Raw genomic sequence first — 23,495 nt, 5'->3', positions numbered from 1 at the left:
TCTGAAAAATTAAATCAGCCTCACCTCTACGTGCCTTTATGTGCAAAAGAAAATAAACGTATTCGTAACTTTTTGTTTCAGAAGCATGGTGTAATTTCTATTTATTTTATGTCGCTTTTCTATCTCCTGGAAAACGGAACGATGAGGATAAAGGTGGAAATACGAAAGCATTGGTTCCAGTTGCAAGAGAAAACGCCTGTTATATCAAATTGTGAGAAATATCCAATTCATGGTACTTACAAGAATCATATTCAATATTACCATTTCAGCGTGTTGCATAATAAAAAGAGAATCTGTATTAAAACATAAATACAGATTCCGAAAAAAAACCAGTCAAATACAAAAAATGTCAAACAATTTCAAATTCCACGTGCCTACGAGGCTGTTAAAGTACATACTCAGTGGTAAGAGTGGATTCTCTTGAAAGAAAAACCCACGCGCGTGTAGACACTATCACCAGCTTGTCAGCGCGGTAAACAATGTTTTACAATCCTTCAAATGTGACCACTATCTTCAATGAACTCAACTACACTTGATCTTCTAACAAAAGCTGATTTGAATACTTTCACTTTGCTCGTGAACTTACATGAAGGCAGGAACATGTCAAGTGGCTACAGAAGAGGGGTTATAAAAATCCCTGACTTTTCCAGGCTTTTTAAAATAATCAAATGCCTGGTTTCGACTTACACACACAAACTACTTACGTGTTTCCGCTCGAGTTGCACATTCCAAGGCAACATGAAACGAAGAATCTACTACGCACATTCAGCAGAGAATAAAAATGGCGGAAATAAAATTACAAATATGAAAAAAGTTTAGTCAAATGCTGAATTTATACACGTATTTAAACACTTTTGAATAATCTCCCAAATAAGACACACTTCAAAACACACATTCAATCAAATAAATATGCGCTCTTGTAACGCAACCTTGGCAGTAGTCAAAAAATATACACATACACCCACATATATTTCCAAAACGTTGAGTTCGCTGCGGGTCAACAATATATGTGTCGTGCTGCTTCTAAATAATACCGCCCCCATCACCCCGCCCTTTGACCCGTCTTTCTAAAATAAAAATAAGAGTGATACTTGAACACGGTATCCGGACAATCGCTACCATGATAGACAAACAAACAAGTTTGAAGCCCCACGAACAGCGCGATATATTCTCCTCGAATCTGTCAATATTTATATTCTCCTCGAATCTGTCAATATTAGTTTCCTCAGCAATTTTCATTAACAAATATTTCGTAGGGAAAATACTCTGATTAATTCGATTTTTTTCGGTGTTCAAACTGCAATATGCCAATGAAAATCAGAACTTACCAAACATAATCGAACTATTATTCTGTATGGTTATGCCACAATTTATTAATATTTCCTTTCGTGGGTATATTTTAATTCAGTATAGACTTTTATTTCAGAAAGGTACGTACATATATATACGAGTAAAATTATTGGGATCGGGGAATAGACTTCGTAAAAAAAAAAATACTGGGCTGCCGCCTAACGAATGTTGAGAAACACTGACAGAGGTAAGAAGCCCCCCCCCCCACTTCCCCCGCCGTAATTATATTTGTTTTAAGTTTTTCGAAATCGCGTCCGATCCCATTTCTTCATTCCCTCAAACGCTAGTCTTTGTCGACCGATAATTGTTAGGTTTCTATGTGGAAAATCCGTGTTGTATTATCCTATGTCTTATGTTTCAGTAAATTTTCCCACAAGAAAAATTACCTAGTTTAACTCTTGGTCTGTGCCCTTTTCAAACGTCTCCTACATTTTTATGTCTCCTTTTTTTCCTTGTTTCCCTAGCAGCGTATATTCTACTAGTTTTTGCCATCTCCTAATTTCCGTCATCTGATTCGAGTCCCACATCTTGAACCTTCTTGCACAAACACCCAGACAATGATTCCGTCCTTGTGTGGATGGAGTGGGAATTCCCGTACGTATCCGGCCGAGTCAGTAAACCTGGCTGTAATGTCCCACCTGTGACTTTTAAAAATACTTTTTTTTTACCGTGCGATCAGGCTTGCCAACTTTAAAGAATAAAATTCCTGGAGATTCCTTCACAACCTTCAAACCATTTATATTTTTTTCAGTTCGAATGTGCGGTTCAAAAACATGCACCCAGCTACGCGTTTCCCTCTTCCTCGCTCCCACTCCTATGCATTCCCCGTGCAGCACCCAATGAACAGGCAGAGGGCTGTGTTTGGAGGTGAACAGGCGACTGCGTGGGGAGACGATGCAGTGACCTTGAAGCGCAGTTTGGAGATGAAAGCAGTATAGATTAAAATGTCCTGGCAGACTAATTTCCTGAATATCAGCTGTTATATATTTGTGGTCTTGCTACTGTGGATGCAAAATTGAATCAACTTGATCAAAACAACCTAACGACCACAATTGGTAAGGAAACAAAACAAAATCAATACGCAGATGCACAGGTTCTTCTGAAGCAGTATTACTACAACAAAATTCTTTAAAATGAAATTTTACCTTGTACTTTATGGAAAATACTTGGCGACAGTCTACATTCCATTTCAAAGTCACCCTTCCTCTGTAACCAATCAAAAGAACTTTTCCACGTGTCAGTGAATGTGCAGTAAGATTTTCTCTGACTCCGAACTGGCTACGACAACTACAGGAACATTGTAACATCACAGATAAAGATATATCTTTATCTGTGGTAACATACTAGTAACTAAATGTACAAAATGTGTGGAAGGAAATAAAGAAGTCTCGAGACTTTGACGGAACAAAGTGTAGGCGCTTCGTCACGATAAGCAAAAAGTGGCAGAAAGCGACGTAAAATAATGCAATGATTTGTGTAACAATGTGTTTAAACTTTATATTTCTCCCTCATACGAATTACTTAAACAATTACTCATTTTTCCATGAGTCTTCAAAATATTATTTAAAAGGTCAATTGTTTGGTTTGCAATAGCAATCTTCCTCGCTCGGCAAATCCGAGATAATTAAAAACATAATACTAAGTCTGGTCATTAAAGGGAGAATAAAGTCTATCCTAGAGATCGGGCGAGTGAATTTGATTATGGGATACTTCCGGCCATTCCGGAAGGTTTGGCAAGCCCACACGTGATCGAAAAAGATTCACAACAGTCTTAGTTTTTTTAAAAAATATGGACATAAAAACTCCACAAACCACTTCAAAATATTAGAAACAGGCAACACTGTTCATAAATGAACAATGCGAACCCTGAATAATTCGGCATTATAGTTCCTTTAAAGCCGAAAAATCAATACCACCGAAACTCTTGGAATTGTACCGCTAATCTAAGCGCTTATAGCATCAAAAGAATGCATCCATACAGAAAAAGCTCTTCAATTAGACGCTCTCTATGTGCTGCGAGGGCCTCCCCGATGGCGCAATGGTAGCGTCGTTGCCTTGTAATCAAGGGATCCCGGGTTCGATATCCGGTGGAGGCACATAGTGGTTCGGATCCCACTTTAAACCATAGGTCCAGTCCCAATTAGCCTTCCTATGCATAAAGTGGACTTAAAACACCAAATCAATCCAATTGGACTTAAAACACCAAATCAATCCAATCAATCCACGTGCTGCGAAACCTTGTCTGTCTTGTTCAATGACAACGTACTGGAGAGTCGCCAAAAATTGTGATTTGCGTTAGAATGATAGAAATCCAATAAATTCAGATGTGTGTGTTTGTTAAATTCCTCACTGCAACAGTGTGTACTAAAAATCAGTTACGCCAATCGCATGATATAATTTACGTTAATGCCACAAATGATTATAGGCCTGACCCTAACGGTACTCCTTTCCAACTAACAGCAGCTTAGAAAAGAAGGAAGTAAATCGCTACGCCCCAATTACTCGCAAGGAGCGTGCTGCCGAAAGTGGAAGGCCAGTTGCGACTAACTGAGGTTTGACCGTTCTTCTCAATTAACGTAACCATGGACCACAGTAAGACTCATGTCTTGCGTATTAGCTATCCCTAGCAGAATGTTATTTTTTCGGGTAAAGAATGCATATACTTGTAGTACACACAGATATGTTAAAGAATGTTTCTAAATGATAGATAACGCCATTATGTTTGTCTTATTTTTGTTACTGCCTCAATGGTTGCGTGCGTCGAGTTATCTCTCTCGCGAAGATTTCTGGTTCCATAAAATCTAATGGGTTCTATTGGGTTCCGGTGCAGGACCGGAACCTTTTTTCTCGCACAATTTCAATTCGGTCCAAGTGCCTACAGTCTCCTTTCAATGCGGAACTTGGACCCTATTTAAACTGACCCGGGAAAAAGTTTCCTGGGCCATATTTAAATGCAGCAGAAAAAAAGGGATCCTGGACCGAATTGAAATACTTTAAACATAAAAAGGTTCTTTAAGGTCCAGAACACATTTACACTTGCCGATTTTCTCTCCTGGACCGGATTTGAATTTATTTTAAATTCCTCGACCTTTAACAACCCTGATTCCAGCAGCGACCTAAGCATGCATGTTCATTTCTGAAATTCTGTTCGTCAGTTTCATCGCTATTATCAGACAAAAGTAGCGGATAAGGGTAGCAAAGTTAAGAAAAAATTAAGTATAAGTAAATGTATTTTGCTTTGTAGCTCAAGCTCTTGTTAAGAAATAGAGAACTAAATATATGGTGTTCCCACTCAAAACTTTCGCACTTTAATTTACTGTCACGGGCAGAGCAAGCCTGTGACTTCAAAAATGCATGCTGCACTCCAAATTAGCATATTTGTGTAATTTTGATTCACAAGTAAATTTGGGCATCCCTCAAAACTTTCTTTTTTACTTATGTATCACCCTATACCCTGATTTTTACATTTCATTCTTTCTTTTACAATATTTTTACCATGAACATGAATTACTTCATATGAAAAATAAATACCTAATCATCTTTCCATATTTGAAAGCTGAGTTTCTTGGCAACCACTGAATTACAAAGCACTTGTGAAACACAGACCTACAAAATAATTGTGAAGCATTAAACCCTGCATGCTTTATGACAACTGGGTCAATTAATGAAAATACACAAATTGCTGTATTACTAGGTATCCATAACAACACTCACTCATTCATTATTTATTAACTCAATTTATAGGTTTTTAAATCAAAGTACTACCTTGCACAAAAATGCAATTTATTTACATACACGTTTTAATTCTGCTCTCACAAACAAAAAAAAAAAAATTTTGGGACTTCCAGATAGCATTATGGTAACATTCTTGCCTTCTAATCAAGAGGTCCCAGGTTCAACATCAAGTGGAGAAGCTTATTAATTGAGATCTCACTTTAAACTGTAGGTCCAGACCATAGTGTCCCCAGAATAATGAAAATATATTTCATCATTTTACCTTAGCTTCAGGCTTTCCCTGACCAAGTTTGATTTCCCAACTCTACCTGTATTCCCTGACTTTGGGGACACCCTGCAGACCCGATCTGCCTATTTGTGCATAAAGTGCACAAAACGTCAAGTGCCTATTGCAGAAGGATGTAAAAGATGAACTGAAGTGGTCTAGTCGGTAGGGCGTCTGATTGCCACGTGGGAGAGCCAGGTTCGATTCCTGGGGTGGGTGATTTAAGGTTGGAATTTTTCTGGCCTTGTCCCTGCATAAAGCGACTCTGGGGCTCACCCAGCGTGGGGGGTAAAGGTGACCAGAGAATGGTGCTGATGACATCCAAAATGGGCGAGATCGCCAATATATGTAGAGCCCAACCACGTGCCTGTATGGCATAGTGCTACATGCACGAGGAACTTTACCTTTGCCATCGATAACTACAGTTCCCCGGACCAGGAACCGGCGCGGAGACCACCTTTAAGGCAGTGGACAGCCAAATAGGCACCCTGCTTATGCAAGAGCCGACAAAATTAAAATTGCCCTCCCCAAAGCAGCCAGTAGGGAAACAGGATTTTGTCAAAATAACCGTTCTGCACTGTGATTGCACACCGGTTAATACAGCAGCTCCATTATCATGGAGGTTAATCTGAAGAGAAGTTATGCACCCGCATTCAGTAAAAAAAAAGGAAGAGAAAATGCAAAGAATAGAGAAAAGCTAATTTCTGAACTGGTCTGTGGTATTTAGGGGAAAAAAAATTGGAACCTAATTTTCACAAGGGGGATCGTAATTCAAAAATGTCATTATTTTTAAACACAAACAAAAACATACACTGTGCTCGTTGATTTAAAAAAAAGCAGTGTTGATCAACAGCATGCATAGGCATGCTTCTTCAATATACAGTTACTTCTGTAAAAGAAAGTCTGGTTGTAGCTAGCTTAATACCAATACAGCCATAAACAAAACTAAGAATAATTCAGTAGCGATCATTTTTCCCCCAAATGCATGAATCCAACTAAGATCAAGCTACATATTTTGAAAAGTGACCTTGAAACAAGATTGGACTAAAAGTAATGAATTCTTGTAAAATAAATCAAATTAAATAGGTATACTATTATAAATTTTTTGCACTGTTGCCCTCTGGATTTTGAAATCTGCAGCTATATGGTAGAGTTGGCCATGTATTAGAATGTGTTGCATAGCTATTCCTACTGTTACTGGTAGAGCCAGTGTATTTTATGTATGTACTCAAAAATTGAAAGCTCTATACATCACAATCATTAAATTTTTAGCGAACATTAATTTGTTTCCCTGGAGCATTTTTGTGCTTATGTGATGTAAACAGCTTACAATTTTTGAGTATATACATAAAATACACTGTTGAAATGGTACATTTGTACATGCATGTGGGGCATTGTAAGAAAAAAGGTAAAGTGTTCCCCTGTGCTTAGCACCATGCCATGAAGGCGTATAGGGGGTAAATTATGCATGATGTTGCTGAAAATAAAAAATATTGTTGACCGGATAAAATATCTTTCTATTTTCATGTAATTGCTTCCCATGTTTAATTCTAAGGTGCCAGAATTACCCCAAGCAGTGGTACTATCAGGAGAAGAGTGGTTTTTATTATCATTTCACATATCCATATACTTTCACCAGCAATCTGCCAGCAACATTATGCATAATTTACCAATTTTTTTTTTTGGCGCATCTCTGAATACCAGCAAGATATTGCCAAAATTTATAATGGTATATTTAATTTGATTTATTTTACTTCGCATTTTGTTCCACTTCTGGCTAATTTATGAACATGAGGACGAGTGATATGATGAAAGACATTAACATAAGTACATCCATGCCCAGGACACGGGGGCCGACTGGTATGTGTAATATTCTGATTTAATGATACATGTGATACAGAAAACACAAACAAAAACATACACTGTGCTCGTTGATTTAAAAAAAAATAAGCAGTGTTGATCGACAGCATAGGGGAACTCAAAATATTTTTAAAAATATATGTTTTTGGAACTGAATTTGAATATTCAGATGCCATAGCAAGCTGGTACATTGTATTTGTCTATGCCAGTACTTATCCTTCCTTGCAATTAGCCAGGGGATTCAAATTCCAGCTTGGCCATCAATGTTCTCTGTTAGTGTTCCTTCATCAATGCCATCATACCATCACTCAGCCTCATCTTTGTGATTAGCCAAAAGTGGCAGAAAAGCAGTGATCAGAACGCTACATTTTAAAAGTAGCTTCGCTACAGCTACAGCTACTCTTCCAAAATGTAGCTTCGCTACAGCTACCGCTACATTTATCAAAAAGTAGCTCGCTACGCTACTCCTGTTCCCTACTCGCTACTTCGCTACTTTTTGCGCTACTTCTGCATAAAAAAATTTAAAATAACCATGTGGATATTAAAAAAATCCCCATCTACTGGTAAATAGATTATGTTATTTATTATCATGATTCCCGTCACTCGATAATTTTGATAGCAGTGTTACTTCAGTTACATATTTTTACTATAGTTTTTGAGAATAACATACCTATGCAAGTGGCATTTCAATTCAAATTTGATATATGAATATTGCAATTAGGGTCTTACCCAAATTAATTATTACAACTATACACAAATGAAATTTGGTAGGATTACGTATTTATGTTCACATCAACATATTTTTCTTGAGAATAAATATTTCATTTTTTTATAGACTGATATGAAGGCAGCATTTTGAATGAAAAATACCTGGGGCTCTTTGTTTACAAAAGAGATCCAGGTTCGATACCCAGCGGAGGCACATAGTGGCTCGGATCCAGTCTGGATCAGCTTATCTATGCATAAAATAGACTCAAAACAAAAACCAGGAAAGACGCCAAGTTGGGAGGATGGGATCCTCCTGCTCCTCCATTCCCCACAATGTTCATCATTCTTCCTCATTATCACAATTAGCCGAAAGTGGCAGAAAGTGACTATAGATAAGAGAATAATTAAATAAACCATTCATCCTCATTGTCATGATTGAGAAGAGTTGAAGAATAGATGAGGAGGTAAACAGACGAGGACAAATGGGTGGTGGACTATATCAAAGCGTTCGAACATTAATATGGAACAGGGATGTACATATGAAATGCAAGAAGGTAATATATAACACATACTATGTGCCAATAATTACGTGACATAGAGACACAAGAAAAGGATGCAGACAGTGGAGATGACATTTTTAAGTTGTCTATGGGAGAAGACTAGAAGGGATAGAATAAGGAATTAGGAGATCCGACAGACAGTGGGTGTGGTGAAGCTTCAGGACAGGATAGATCAGGCACAGATGAGATGGTTCGGACACATGAAGAGGATGGATGCAGAAATACTACCAGTAAGAGATTATAATGCACAAGGAGTGGGAATAAGGCCGGGGGGGGGGGGGGGGGGGAGACCAAGATGTCGGTGGAAAGAGCAGATAGCTGAGAGTGTTAGGAGAAGAGGACAAGATTGGAACACCGTGAAAAGAGAGGAGTAGTGGAAGACCAGGAAATAATGGAGAGGCTTGACTTCTATGCCGACCCAGCCAGAAGCAGGAAACTGCGAAGGATGATGATGTCATGATTAGTAAAAGTTACAGAAAAGTGACGCAAAAGTAGAAAAAATACATAAATTTGAAAACTATGTATATTAACTAAAGAAAATTGTCGTTTCTGCAGGAAAGTCAATAACTCATACGTACTTTTCACAATATGATACAATATATTGAGGAAACTGTCGTGTAAACCCGAGTGTTCTAAACGTATTGTAATTTTAAAATTTGTGAACAAATATTATCGCAAAAATAATTGTAATTCCAAAAACTCTATCATTCTTGTTACAATAATTTCTTACTGGTGAGATCCTATATACTGACAATGATCAATGCTGTTAACGTACTGAACCATTTATTGCTGGCACTATTCCTTTGTCAGTGCAGCGGAAAAAACATCACTCGTTTTTGCACTGCAAGTTGTTTTTTACACAGCAATTAGTGACATTTTGGTGTCTTTTACACCATGGATATCCACAGGATTTGTTCCGGGGGTGATGCAAACGAGCAGCGATGCAGCTCAAAAAAACATAGCTGCTAGCTGGAATATATTCATATATGTCAGTTAGTTATCTGGATATCTGAATTATTCAGATACTAATTAAATAACATGCAGATATCTATAATCTACAATCTAGATAATCTGTATTTCCATGTAATAAGACTTTGTCTTTATGAACCTCCTGCAAAATTAAAGGTTATTGTCGATTTTTTCTGACGCTGTTGCCACATTCAAAATTCACCTCAAAATGCTGAGAGAAAATGTAGCTGTAGCGAAATTTTCGCTACAACTACAGGAATTTTGTAGCTTCGCTACAGCTACAACTACAATTTTCAAAATGTAGCGTCGCTACAGCTACAGCTACATATTTTGTAGCTAGCTACTGTAGCGACTGACCACTGCAGAAAAGCAAAGTAAAATAACACAAATCAATCAATCAACAGGGAATTGTGAAGCAAGTTGGTAGCCTCACGGAGCTTTCCCCACCTTGCAGGGAAGCATCCCTCCATACCCCCTCAAAAATTATGTTCATTTTTTTTTAATTGATAGGTTTCAATGTTTTATGTTATATAAAATTAGACAATTGCAAACGGGAAAACACAAAATAATTGAGATATTCGACCCTGACGTATGACACACATAGTAAAAACCTGCCACCTCAGAGTACATTTGCTGCTTTATATTAGTAAAAACTGTTTGTATTCACACTAAAATAGCAAAAGCACAGATTGAAAATTGCTATCAACTCCAAACTTATAATTATGGTGGCTGTTGTGAAATGTTGTGTTGGGTGCCATATTCACTTATGCGAAGGCTTCTGGATGTTCTACTTCGTGATAAGGTAACATATGTACTTTATCTACAAGCTAAAAACAACGGAAAACATTCATCAAGAATATAATCTTCATAAACCATGCAAAGTATTTCACTTTCTCGAGGGGGTACAGAGGGTCAAAGCTACCGGACCTCGGTTACCAGAATTTGCTTGGTGACGTAGTGTTAGAGAAATCAGTGATGAATGATTCCAGTCTATCAAAACTCAACCTCTGATCAATAAATTGGTTTCATGGTGAAAAATAAAAGCTTGCAAAGCATATCACATATCATGAAACAGTTTTTTTGTTCATTGCCATTAATTTATTATGTTTTCCTTCACCATATGCTTTATTGAGTAATCTTACCACAGAAAAATCTTACAGTAAGTTCTTTAAATTATTTATACCTTTGTATCTTCACGATCTATCTATATTTTTAGAAGTTGGCCTGCAAAGCATACTTGCTGAAAGGTTGTTTTGTTCCATTTTGCGTAACAAAACAAACATGTACAGATAAAGTACAAAGTTGCCAGTCCAACACACAATAATTAATGCATCAACTTTCCAGTTTTCCAAATATCTTCTATAACAATGTATATATGGTTGTGCTCCATAAGAGCACTTTGTATGAGATTGATCTTTGTTAGAAAATATTCCAATTTTCAGTACCTGCAGTAACGGTTCTAAATGTTTAATGATTTTATCAAAGTTTCATGGGACAAAGACGAAGTATTGCAGAATTGGAGAAATGATCGTTGCATTAATAATGAACCTTGGTGAATGCAATTACCACTGTTTGGAGTTTGAAAAAATGCAATTGATCGGCACAAAAAAAAAAAAAAAGACTTAAAATCTACCTTACACAAGAACCCATGCTTCCCATAGACAAGGTATTTTTTGTTCATAGGAGAAAGACCAAGTATCGTAGAATAAAGAAAATGATAAAGTAAAGTGCTCTCCTGTGCTTAGCAACACACCATGAACGCGTATAGGGGGTGTGGAGGTAACGCCCCACATTTTCTTGATCCGGTCGTGAGTGGGGGTGATGTGATCAGCATCACGCCCCTGACTGCCTTTAGCCCCCAGGGTTTCCCCCAGGTACCCATGTTATTCGATGCTGGGTGGGCACCGGGGCCGCTTCCATCGTTAGAAAAGTTCCCGGATTTGAACCGGCCGGGGATCGAACCCGGGACCTTTAGCAAGGTAGTCAGACGCGTTGTGAAGTAAATTTGTTGCTTTCAAAAAGTAATTAGTACTGATTGCAGTTCATGCTTGACACCAGCACAAACAAGATAAGATGTTGAAAGCATTTAGGGAAATTAATGTAATGTTAAGAGCCCTGACCCAGCTAATCTAACTATGAAAACATTTAGAGCAGTGTCCTTCAACTAGGCTCATCAAATTCAAGGCAAATATTGATATGCTGGTGAAGCAAAAACAACAATCATTTCTCTCATTCAAGGGATAAATGACAACTCGCATGTATGAATGGTTAATGAGCTATTATCTTAACAAATATTATACAACATTGTTTCATTATGCTTATGTGTTGTTTTGCAGTAACTAACCTGGGTTGAGAACATGACAAAGTGTTATTTGAAATAGTTACTTATGCTGATATTCTTTCATAAGAAAAAGAGTACAGTACGTGAATGTATATTGAACAACAAAAACCATGCAGTTGTTTGTGAAGCTGATCTATGAACGTGTGGCCTGTCAGTCTCTTACAGAATGTAAATACAGCCTGCTATAGAAAAAAATGTTGTGGGCCACTGATTTAGAGACATTATTTGAATACTAAGAGCCCTAAACCTTACACGACTAATGTAACAACAGGACCCCTTCGCACCACACACAGGTGACCTAGATGACAGCAGCAGTCCATACCAAGACAGCAGTAAACAAATGGCTGCTTGCAAGAGAAGAAGTGTAGAGTATACGGAAGTGAGAAACCATTCTCAAGCAAACATGTAGTAAGTAATCACTAAAACTCCGAAATATGTGTTAAAAGACGTAAAAAGAAATCGAACTATGAACAAAATGCCTGTGTACCAGGACGAGATGAATTAAATAGGAACTTGGGCCGTATCTGCTTTCCCTAAATTTATTCCATAATATACACAATGAGAATAAGCAGCCATTGCTACAAATGCTTCCAGTATAATATATATATATATATATATATATATATATATATATATATATATATATATATTCAGCGTCGAATAACATGGGTACCTGGGGGAAACCCTGGGGGGTAAAGGCGGTCAGGGGCATGATGCTGATCACATCACCCCCACTCATGACCAGATCAAGAAAGTGTGGGGCGTTAACCCCACACCCCCTATATGCCTTCATGGCATGGTGCTTTGCACAGGGGAGCACTTTACCTTTTTTTCAGCATTGGCAACTTACTATTATAGGATGATATGTTATGATTAACTAACTGTAGCTTACTTCCTCATTGTAAACACTGCCAATGGTTAAGAATGGCAATTATATTCCAGCTACCTCATAGTTCATACAAAAATTAAATAAACAAACATTGAAAAGCCCACGCTTAGACAAGTTTCAAATCCTTTGTTATGATCCAGGTGTTTGACTGACTGTTACAAAAGCCATTTGGTCAAGACAAAAATAGTATGCATAATCTTTATTCTACAATTTCTTCGCAAAGACGTGGAGGATAAATTATTTGGTCTCCCTCTTTAAATATAAAACTACAGGTTCCGCACTAGGGATCATATTCACAACACTTATGATACTATTGGAATTCAAAAATAAAAAAGAATAAATGTCCGGTGATGTTGACCCCTCACTATTTACTTTGATCTGGATAATTTAGCAAAATAAAAAGGAATTCAACAGCAGACATGGGAACTAATTTACTATTCCTCGAATAGATTTCTTCATTTTTACAGAAGAAACTACTTACGGTAATAAGTTCCTGTAGCATTGTCTAACATCTGGAAGATGTTTTCTGTGATGTGGGAATGTATCATAGCGGCAATTCATGTTTTTTGTTGAAAATTAATTCTCCGATGGACAATAGCCTTTGGTGCATATACCTTGGTAGCTAATCACACGTCGTGCTTCTGTTTTGTTGATGTTCATTGGGATGCAGTGTTGGAACCTTCTGTTTCCAACCAAAAATACAAACATGACGTGTCGTGGATGTGTGGTGAAATTCATACTGGGAGCCCCACCAAACATTGACGCACAGCCCCATGAACCATTTCCGGCAAGGTTAGGCAAGCATAGTAAAAAATTTGTTTGTAAAACAATGCGAAAATTTTTTTTTAAAAATATCAACTTAGCATTTTTTTCAGTTACGAAGGTTGAAACACTGCATAGCGACTGAAAATCGACAAAACACAAGCACGCCGAGGCACGAAGGTGTATGTTCCATATTGTGTTTTCCGCAAGCGAAAACTAAAAGATAGAAGTACTCGTAATGTGAAAAATTGTAATTACTTTCATAAAAAAAAAAACATGAATACACCTAAAACCATGTTCCACGAAGCAGATAGGTAAGTACGAATGTTAAAAATGACGAAACAAAATAGTTACAGGTGTTCGGGGAATAGTAAATTTTTACCCAGAGATGAAGGTCTTCATAACATTTATTTATAGAAGAATTTTTCAAGTTACTTTTCACATAATTCTTTTCTTCAGAAACCACAAGGTAATCGGATTATTTCCCCGAGTTGATGATATGTATGTAGTGAAATTACTACATACCTGATAGGTACAAGCTCTGTTAAAAAGGAACCAACCCTTTGAAAAAATGTGACCTGCCTTTAAAAGTAGCAAAAAAATTGTCAATTTGTGAGGAGAAATCGTGTCGTGAAAAGTAGGTTGAGCATGTGGTCATGCTCCCAAGTCATCCCAGCCTGAGGCACAATTCCTACGAATACTAAGGTAATCAAACATAATATACTCAGAATGTATAAATAGTATGTAACTAGGGGAGGGGTTAAGGAACTTTTTGCTGTCATGGGTCCCCTCATCTGCCAAAATCTGCACCAATTTCCCTTCAATAATAAATAAATAAATACATGTGATGTGATCGTGAAAGATCTACACTAAATCTCCTCATGCGTCTATTTACTGTGTGTACACAAACAAGTAATGAAAACATAAGGTGTGTGATAAATACAGGTAGTGTACAATTTTTTAATGTTTACTAGCTGGTGTCCATTCATTCAGATACAATACTCATGATATAAAAAGGATAAGCACAGGTGGTAAGAAAAGTTGACTAATAGATGTTAAAAACAGGCATGCAGCAATGTTTGGATTTCTTCATTTACGTAATTGTAGTCCCATTTCTGCTCAATGTATGAAAGCAATCATGAATGCTTTTATCTCTCTCTCACAAAGTACCAACATCCTTTTGAAGGCTGACATCTTATCTGAATATTCAGAACATTCAGTTTGTGGAAAACAAAGTTATGCCAATTTCTCTACAAAAGCACTATCAATGAAGTTTTTAGAATTGGCATGTTTTTTTTCTACAAGGTATGAGTCCAGTTCCAGTCTGTTAAAAATATTGCTATTTTTTAATTAAAACATTTTAAACTTTCAGATAAGAGGAATATTTTTCGGAAGTTTTGATCTAGAGCATAATTATAATATGAAGAGCACCAAACTTCATGTTCCTAACCTACTCACATAAACATGAAGAAGCATTTAGCAATTGAAACTTCAACCACATAATGCATAATATATACATAGCTATGTATAGTAATGCAAAATAGTAAATCAGTAAAATTTCAGTAACCGCCAAACGACTGAAATTCCTTTATTTTCTTCTTTTTCACGTTGTTACTTATGTATTCTGCATTCCTAAGGATTCTTGAAGGTGCAATTTCGTTTTGTTTTTTTTCACGTATATAATCTCAATTTTCGACATATCGAGTAATTCTTGTTTGTTCGATTTTGCTTGCGGTACTATTATCGTATGAGGGAAACACCTACGAATCATATATTTCGGACTTCTTTACATTGCAAACGTGTTATTTTTGAATGTGGAACATATCCTAAAGTGAAATAATGCATATCAATGTCTATTTCTTAGATTTACGAGTACTTACTGTTACTTGCGGTTTCGAACCTGTAACACATTATGGCCGTGATAGCGTACTGGTTTAGGGGGCGTTCTGAGAGTGTTTTGTCGATTTATGCAGTGTTGCAACCTCATTCACCAGAAAATATCTACTTTCGTGCCCAGATTTGAAATTATGCTATGTCGCAAACCATTGACGTTAGCCCCAGAAACCAATTCCGTAAGGTTAGGTTAAGTTAGGTTAGGCAATCGGTTAAAAAAAAATTAAAAATACTCGACACGTGATATTCTAGTGAAAACACGGCGAGGCTGAAACACTGGCTATGGGGTTGCATCATCTTAACACACGGAACATTGCACTCTCGTGCAGAAAGCAAATGGCGGGAGCAGAAACAGCGTGTCGGACAGCGATTTTCGCAGAAAACAACACGCATTCACATCAAAATGGATCAAATCTACATTCAGGAACTTCCACAATGCTAAAGAAAATGATTTCCGTAAGTACTTTCTCCTGTAAATTTGAAGGAATCAGTTTCCCTCATACGATAATGTTACCTTGCTTGCGTTACACGCAATATGGCGGTGAAATCTTGACTAGCATTGTCCATGATCAGTGGTTATGCAGTGTTCCAACCTTTTTCATTGAAAAATACCTACTTTCGTGTTACTGATTTTGTATATATTTTTTTCACGTTACCCCACGAACCATGCACGGCAAGGTTAGGTTAGGCAAACATAGTTAAAATTCTCATGTTCTTGGAAAACAACGGTGTGGTTTGAAACACTGACCGGGGGTTCCATCATCGAACGCATGCAACATATGATTCACGTAGTGGAAGGATATAGAGGCAACAGCTTTCGTGCATTGGAGAGACATTAATCTTCAAAAATACATGATTTACCAGCAAAATAAATTAACCGATGGGAAAAAATACTTCCACGACCTTTCAAAAGTATACAGAAAGTCAGTTCTCTCAAAAGTATACAGAAAGTACTTTCTCCTGTAAAATTGAAGAAAAACGTTTTGCGGATACGAAAATTTTACCAGTAAATCTTGTCAGATTTCTCAGTCTACATACACAGTCTGTCATGATGTTACAGGTAAATTAAAAATAAACACTAAGATGTGAGTTACGTTTACCATGGACATCATGAGGGATGGACCCCCCCCCCTTTCCCCTCTGAAAAATTAATGTTACGCCAAAATTGTACAATTTCACTTCAGTCACAGGCCGATAATTACAAGTAAAACTGGTACGGCCTCTTACAGAAACACAATAAAAAGTAGTGTTTTATTGGGAGAGATTGCCAAGCATGACCCCCACCCGAGAAAAGTCCTGCGAATGCTCCTCTCACACACACAAAGCTCGCAGTCTAAGAAACCACAATGATGCTGGGGACTACCTGGACTTTTCATCTGGAGGGTGTATAGGTAAATTTAGTGGCAAATTGATGATAAATTTTGAAAAATTGGAGGGGGTGCGGAAAACTTACGAAGAAGTTACAGCGGTGCTAAGCAATCACTTGCTTTTTTTCCAGAAAGTTATATACAAAAGGGACAACCAAACATTAGTTAAAGGTTAAATTAGGTGGTGCCAGCATTAACATTATTATTGTAATTACTAACAATTATTACCACCACAGTTGGTTTTGGTATACCTTGGTTTACGAGAGGGCAATTTAACCTTGCGTCACACAAACAGCTGTTTCCGCACCACAATATTGCCCACATTTATGGAAGGTCACGAATGAGTCGTTGAACTTTGTTTACACCACTAAATATTAATGATCACCCAATAATGAACATACATACAACACAGACTAATATCGAAAATTATCACACACTCTATTTCAGCTAGATGCTGCTACTCACGTTTCCTATCACACTGCAGAAACGGTAAGATGAACAAGAAAAATAACGTACCTTGCAAAACCAAATGGACAATGAGTCGTCTGTCAGAATGGCGAAGAGTATTTTGTCTCTATTACACACCACTTGCCGAATAGCTCTTTGTTCCTCCTGGGGAACTCGCAGCACTTTCGGCCATCCGATTGGGAAGTACATTTTGATAATGCACACTACTTTTCTTTACAAACAACAAAATAAAACAATCGGCAGTAAGCCGAACTCCATTGCACGCGGAGCCATTTTGTACACTGGGAAAATGCTTGTCCGCTATTCCATGAAGACATCGCTTATTGGTGGTAGACCAGAGCAACAGCCAAACACAATGTCGCATATACTTCGCAATCAACCAATCAGATTATAGTTTACAAGAGCATTTAGAACATTCAGTGTTGCCTCTTTCTCGCTATTTTCCCCCATGTTCTCCCGTTTTTCCCTTCTAATTTACAAAATTAATTAGCTTATTGAAAAAGTTTCGATGAATGATATATCTCTCATCCAATGTTTTAATGTCAGCTATTGAAAGGTAAGTGTATTAATACATCTTAATGATCGGTATTTCAAAAAAAAATCTGAGAATAAACAAATTAAAATAGTAGTAACGGAATGTGACCGACAGATGGCTGGTGCTCTCGAAGCAGAAAACGAACTGGAGCAGTGGTAAGAGCGTATAATCATTACAAATTGGATTTTGTTCAGTGAATTCATAAAAATACCATGCATATGAATATTTCCACTACGCAGGGACATAGTTTAGAGTGCCACACACGTAAATTTGCCGTTGCGTAGAAACGAATTTTCGTTTCGTCTCCCTCTCTCTTAGCATCATGTGTTCTACCCTGCTCGAAAACCTTCGCTATTGTTGCCACATTGTCATTCCATTCCTGGACACACTCGCGCAAACATCATTGAAAACAATTGAATAGCGCTCCAGCTCGCGGTTCCCATCGTTCGGTAGGGACGCTAATGTGGCAATATAGCACGGCGTAGTGCTTGCTTCTTTTATGCAGTGCATGTTCATTGGCTAGCTAGTAACTAGTGTTGCCAACTGTAATAATGAAGCACTATTTCTGTCACGGAAGGGGAAAAGGCAGGTAAAGTGGCGGTGAGTTTTGTTGGATTGGAAGCACCATATTTTTATTTTATACTAAGTATTTGACCGGTTTGACGTTGTATGCGTGTATTGCGTATGTGTATGTAAAAGTGTGTGTTTGCTAATGAACGTTAAATTCCATAATGCCTCCAGTTCTGTCGAAGTTGAAATCAAAAACCTTGCATAGCCAAGCTCGGGAAATTCTAAGCAACGTGCACGAGTTCATGAAGGAGGAAGCCAGTCATGGTGTTAGCATCCCAATAAAGCATTTTGGCAAGAGAGCAGCGAACAGCAGCAACAAATTGTTCATATTTCATAATTTTGGAATTATTCAAAATAAATAAATTATGTGGCTCCAACATCATTTCAACTCTGGCTCCGGCACGTGTTCTTGTAGAAATTGCATAGAGGAGGCTGTCATTTTTTCTGCATAATGCGATACATATTGTTTTCTGTGTTAAAATTGCCATGCTTTGATGGGTGACCAAGTTCATAGCAGGGCCGGCGGAAGGGGAGGGCGAACCGTCCCATCGCCCAGAGCGGCAAAATTTGAAGAGAAGAAAAAAATAAGCCTATTGAAAACTGTGATCGAGCGAGATATTCTTTTGCGCTGAATAGTATTGAAATAGCATAAGAAGTCTCATTATTTATTGTATATTTTGATGTTTTAGTTAGGAATATATTGATTTTCAATTTTCCGTTGCTGCGTAATGACCGGGGGGGGGGGTCGAAATAGAGCGGCATCTGCCGCCACCTCCCAGGGAGGCAAAATGACTAGCGCCGGCCCTGGTTCCTAACAAAATAAAAAGCCGCGCAGCTTATCGTCTAGTGGCAGTATATGTACTTGTTATTGTTGTGGAAGCCGGCATCCTTTGTAAATGTACAACAAAGGCAACCGACTGTCGCCGATCTCAGAGAGGAAATAATAATACTGCTTCAGGAGGAGTGTTATGGTGCAATTGTAGCGGTTTAACACGTTGGCATGTTATTATCTGCCGTTGCAGTTCCATACCAGTGTATACGGGTTTTGGGAGTGAAAAGTTAGAACGCCACCAGTGCATTAATGCAATGAAAAATAATATATATATATTTTTATTTTGTTTGAAATCACTCAAATAAGGAATCGTATGAAGAAGTCTTCTTTGCAGCATTTTTGGTAATTTTACTTATGTGTTAGTTCATATTTTGCGAATTTTTAGTCCATATGTATGTAGCTACATACAAAGCCACTTGTTAGTACATATTAAACCTAGTCCTGGTATAATGCATGACGTTTAAAACTCAACGTTAGATAGACCTGAATTCTCTAATTTCCTTGTTGTACGTAACAGCTGTGCATCGGCGCACTGCAGCGATTTTTCTATCTGCTCCATTAGCAACACTGCTTCTTTAGTTGTTTCGCGCATCGCACGGCAGAATTATCTGCGCTGGACTCTACAAGAGCATTTAGAACATTCAGTGTTGCCTCTTTCTCGCTATTTTCCCCCATGTTCTCCCGTTTTTCCCTTCTAATTTACAAAATTAATTAGCTTATTGAAAAAGTTTCGATGAATGATATATCTCTCATCCAATGTTTTAATGTCAGCTATTGAAAGGTAAGTGTATTAATACATCTTAATGATCGGTATTTCAAAAAAAAATCTGAGAATAAACAAATTAAAATAGTAGTAACGGAATGTGACCGACAGATGGCTGGTGCTCTCGAAGCAGAAAACGAACTGGAGCAGTGGTAAGAGCGTATAATCATTACAAATTGGATTTTGTTCAGTGAATTCATAAAAATACCATGCATATGAATATTTCCACTACGCAGGGACATAGTTTAGAGTGCCACACACGTAAATTTGCCGTTGCGTAGAAACGAATTTTCGTTTCGTCTCCCTCTCTCTTAGCATCATGTGTTCTACCCTGCTCGAAAACCTTCGCTATTGTTGCCACATTGTCATTCCATTCCTGGACACACTCGCGCAAACATCATTGAAAACAATTGAATAGCGCTCCAGCTCGCGGTTCCCATCGTTCGGTAGGGACGCTAATGTGGCAATATAGCACGGCGTAGTGCTTGCTTCTTTTATGCAGTGCATGTTCATTGGCTAGCTAGTAACTAGTGTTGCCAACTGTAATAATGAAGCACTATTTCTGTCACGGAAGGGGAAAAGGCAGGTAAAGTGGCGGTGAGTTTTGTTGGATTGGAAGCACCATATTTTTATTTTATACTAAGTATTTGACCGGTTTGACGTTGTATGCGTGTATTGCGTATGTGTATGTAAAAGTGTGTGTTTGCTAATGAACGTTAAATTCCATAATGCCTCCAGTTCTGTCGAAGTTGAAATCAAAAACCTTGCATAGCCAAGCTCGGGAAATTCTAAGCAACGTGCACGAGTTCATGAAGGAGGAAGCCAGTCATGGTGTTAGCATCCCAATAAAGCATTTTGGCAAGAGAGCAGCGAACAGCAGCAACAAATTGTTCATATTTCATAATTTTGGAATTATTCAAAATAAATAAATTATGTGGCTCCAACATCATTTCAACTCTGGCTCCGGCACGTGTTCTTGTAGAAATTGCATAGAGGAGGCTGTCATTTTTTCTGCATAATGCGATACATATTGTTTTCTGTGTTAAAATTGCCATGCTTTGATGGGTGACCAAGTTCATAGCAGGGCCGGCGGAAGGGGAGGGCGAACCGTCCCATCGCCCAGAGCGGCAAAATTTGAAGAGAAGAAAAAAATAAGCCTATTGAAAACTGTGATCGAGCGAGATATTCTTTTGCGCTGAATAGTATTGAAATAGCATAAGAAGTCTCATTATTTATTGTATATTTTGATGTTTTAGTTAGGAATATATTGATTTTCAATTTTCCGTTGCTGCGTAATGACCGGGGGGGTCGAAATAGAGCGGCATCTGCCGCCACCTCCCAGGGAGGCAAAATGACTAGCGCCGGCCCTGGTTCCTAACAAAATAAAAAGCCGCGCAGCTTATCGTCTAGTGGCAGTATATGTACTTGTTATTGTTGTGGAAGCCGGCATCCTTTGTAAATGTACAACAAAGGCAACCGACTGTCGCCGATCTCAGAGAGGAAATAATAATACTGCTTCAGGAGGAGTGTTATGGTGCAATTGTAGCGGTTTAACACGTTGGCATGTTATTATCTGCCGTTGCAGTTCCATACCAGTGTATACGGGTTTTGGGAGTGAAAAGTTAGAACGCCACCAGTGCATTAATGCAATGAAAAATAATATATATATATTTTTATTTTGTTTGAAATCACTCAAATAAGGAATCGTATGAAGAAGTCTTCTTTGCAGCATTTTTGGTAATTTTACTTATGTGTTAGTTCATATTTTGCGAATTTTTAGTCCATATGTATGTAGCTACATACAAAGCCACTTGTTAGTACATATTAAACCTAGTCCTGGTATAATGCATGACGTTTAAAACTCAACGTTAGATAGACCTGAATTCTCTAATTTCCTTGTTGTACGTAACAGCTGTGCATCGGCGCACTGCAGCGATTTTTCTATCTGCTCCATTAGCAACACTGCTTCTTTAGTTGTTTCGCGCATCGCACGGCAGAATTATCTGCGCTGGACTCTACAAGAGCGTTTAGAACATTCAGTGTTGCCTCTTTCTCGCTATTTTCCCCCATGTTCTCCCGTTTTTCCCTTCTAATTTACAAAATTAATTAGCTTATTGAAAAAGTTTCGATGAATGATATATCTCTCATCCAATGTTTTAATGTCAGCTATTGAAAGGTAAGTGTATTAATACATCTTAATGATCGGTATTTCAAAAAAAAATCTGAGAATAAACAAATTAAAATAGTAGTAACGGAATGTGACCGACAGATGGCTGGTGCTCTCGAAGCAGAAAACGAACTGGAGCAGTGGTAAGAGCGTATAATCATTACAAATTGGATTTTGTTCAGTGAATTCATAAAAATACCATGCATATGAATATTTCCTCTACGCAGGGACATAGCTAGGTCGATCAGATTGGGAAGGAAGGGGAAATATAAGATTGTTTATATCAGTGGCGTGCCCAGGGTTTTCGAAAGGTAGGGATTAATGGGTACATTTTTATGTAGTCACTTCTCATTTTGCCATATTTTCTTGCCTTTGGCGTTCTTTTTTTTAATACTGGACCAAAAGGGGTGGTTATAAGCCCCACCAACCCATCTTGGGGACGCCACTGGCTTATATCAAATTATTAAAAGATTAGCAAAGAACCACTCAAAACATTGTGGCGTGTTACATAATCGCCGATGAAAAACATAACAGTAGGGCTCCGTGCAATAAGGAGCTAACCCTCACTTCTGTTAAAATTGAGATACACCGTGCAGTACGTGCGGCATGAACGTCTGCTGCATTCACCAAGAGGTGGTGCTGGTGTTGTGTCACATTCGCGCGCAATCACATGGTACCCTTCTTCGAAAGGTGGCCGAGTGGTTAGCACATCGCGCTGCGACGCCAAGGGTCCCGGGTTCGAATCCCGGTCGGGTATGGTTGTTTGTGAATGTCCATTTTCATCCATTTCATCAATCATCCCCATCTTCGCAAATTAGCCAAGAGGCACAAAACGCGAAGTAAAATAAACTAAATCAATCAATCAAACCTTCTTCGAAAGGAACGTACGAACAGAAAGTTCTGTGCAACAAGGTGTCAATGTCAAGCCACAGGAAAATGTCGGGTAACGAGGAAGGTCTGCAGAGCACCTCCTCATATATTTGTGATTCTGATGAGGAAAATGGCCCTCTGTGCGGTGACAACAGCTTTGATGACCCAGACTATGTGTGTGGAGTGTCGAGCAGCGAAAGCACCGACTCTGAGGTAAGAAAGAAGTTTTTATTTATTTATTTTTTTTTTTTTAATATTGGTTAACACCTTATTGTCTCAGACTTGGGCACGGTGAAAACGGTTGGTAAGTGTGCGTCGAGATGTGCATGTTAATGCGCAAATCAGCTCACTATGCATTCGTCAGGCCTCTTGCAATTTGGTACAGTAAAATCATGAACTTATTCTGATGACAACTGCTGCTAACATAATGAATGTAGGTTAGCACCATATTGCTGAAATTATTAATCACGAAGAAATCGACATGACACACGTACATGGTTTCCTAATAATAACATTGCGATAAATCGTATAGAATAGGAAAGGCGGCCTCCCGGATGGCGCAGTGTAGCGTCGTCGCCTTGTAATCAAGGG

The 23,495-nt window shown here is 38.1% G+C and overlaps 1 protein-coding gene across 2 annotated transcripts in view; it reads right to left on the bottom strand.

Moving 5' to 3' along the window:
• Positions 1-17,465, bottom strand: part of Rich (Guanine nucleotide exchange factor subunit Rich) — a 211,240-nt gene extending 193,775 nt beyond the window's left edge. For both annotated transcript variants that reach the window (XR_014441698.1, XM_083122778.1), the window contains exon 1: positions 17,216-17,465. Coding sequence is in view for 1 of the 2 variants with exons in the window: in XM_083122778.1 (XP_082978904.1) it covers positions 17,216-17,356 (141 nt within the window). In the remaining variant the exon portion in view is untranslated. The remainder of the gene's footprint in view (positions 1-17,215) is intronic.
• Positions 17,466-23,495: the final 6,030 nt, after the last annotated feature.

The sequence above is a fragment of the Lepisma saccharinum genome, chromosome 5 (assembly GCF_977018435.1).
Source record: "Lepisma saccharinum chromosome 5, izLepSacc3.1, whole genome shotgun sequence".
Taxonomy (NCBI): domain Eukaryota; kingdom Metazoa; phylum Arthropoda; class Insecta; order Zygentoma; family Lepismatidae; genus Lepisma; species Lepisma saccharinum.
The sequence above is the reverse complement of the archived record's forward strand: the minus strand, read 5'-3'. Positions and strand labels throughout refer to the sequence as shown.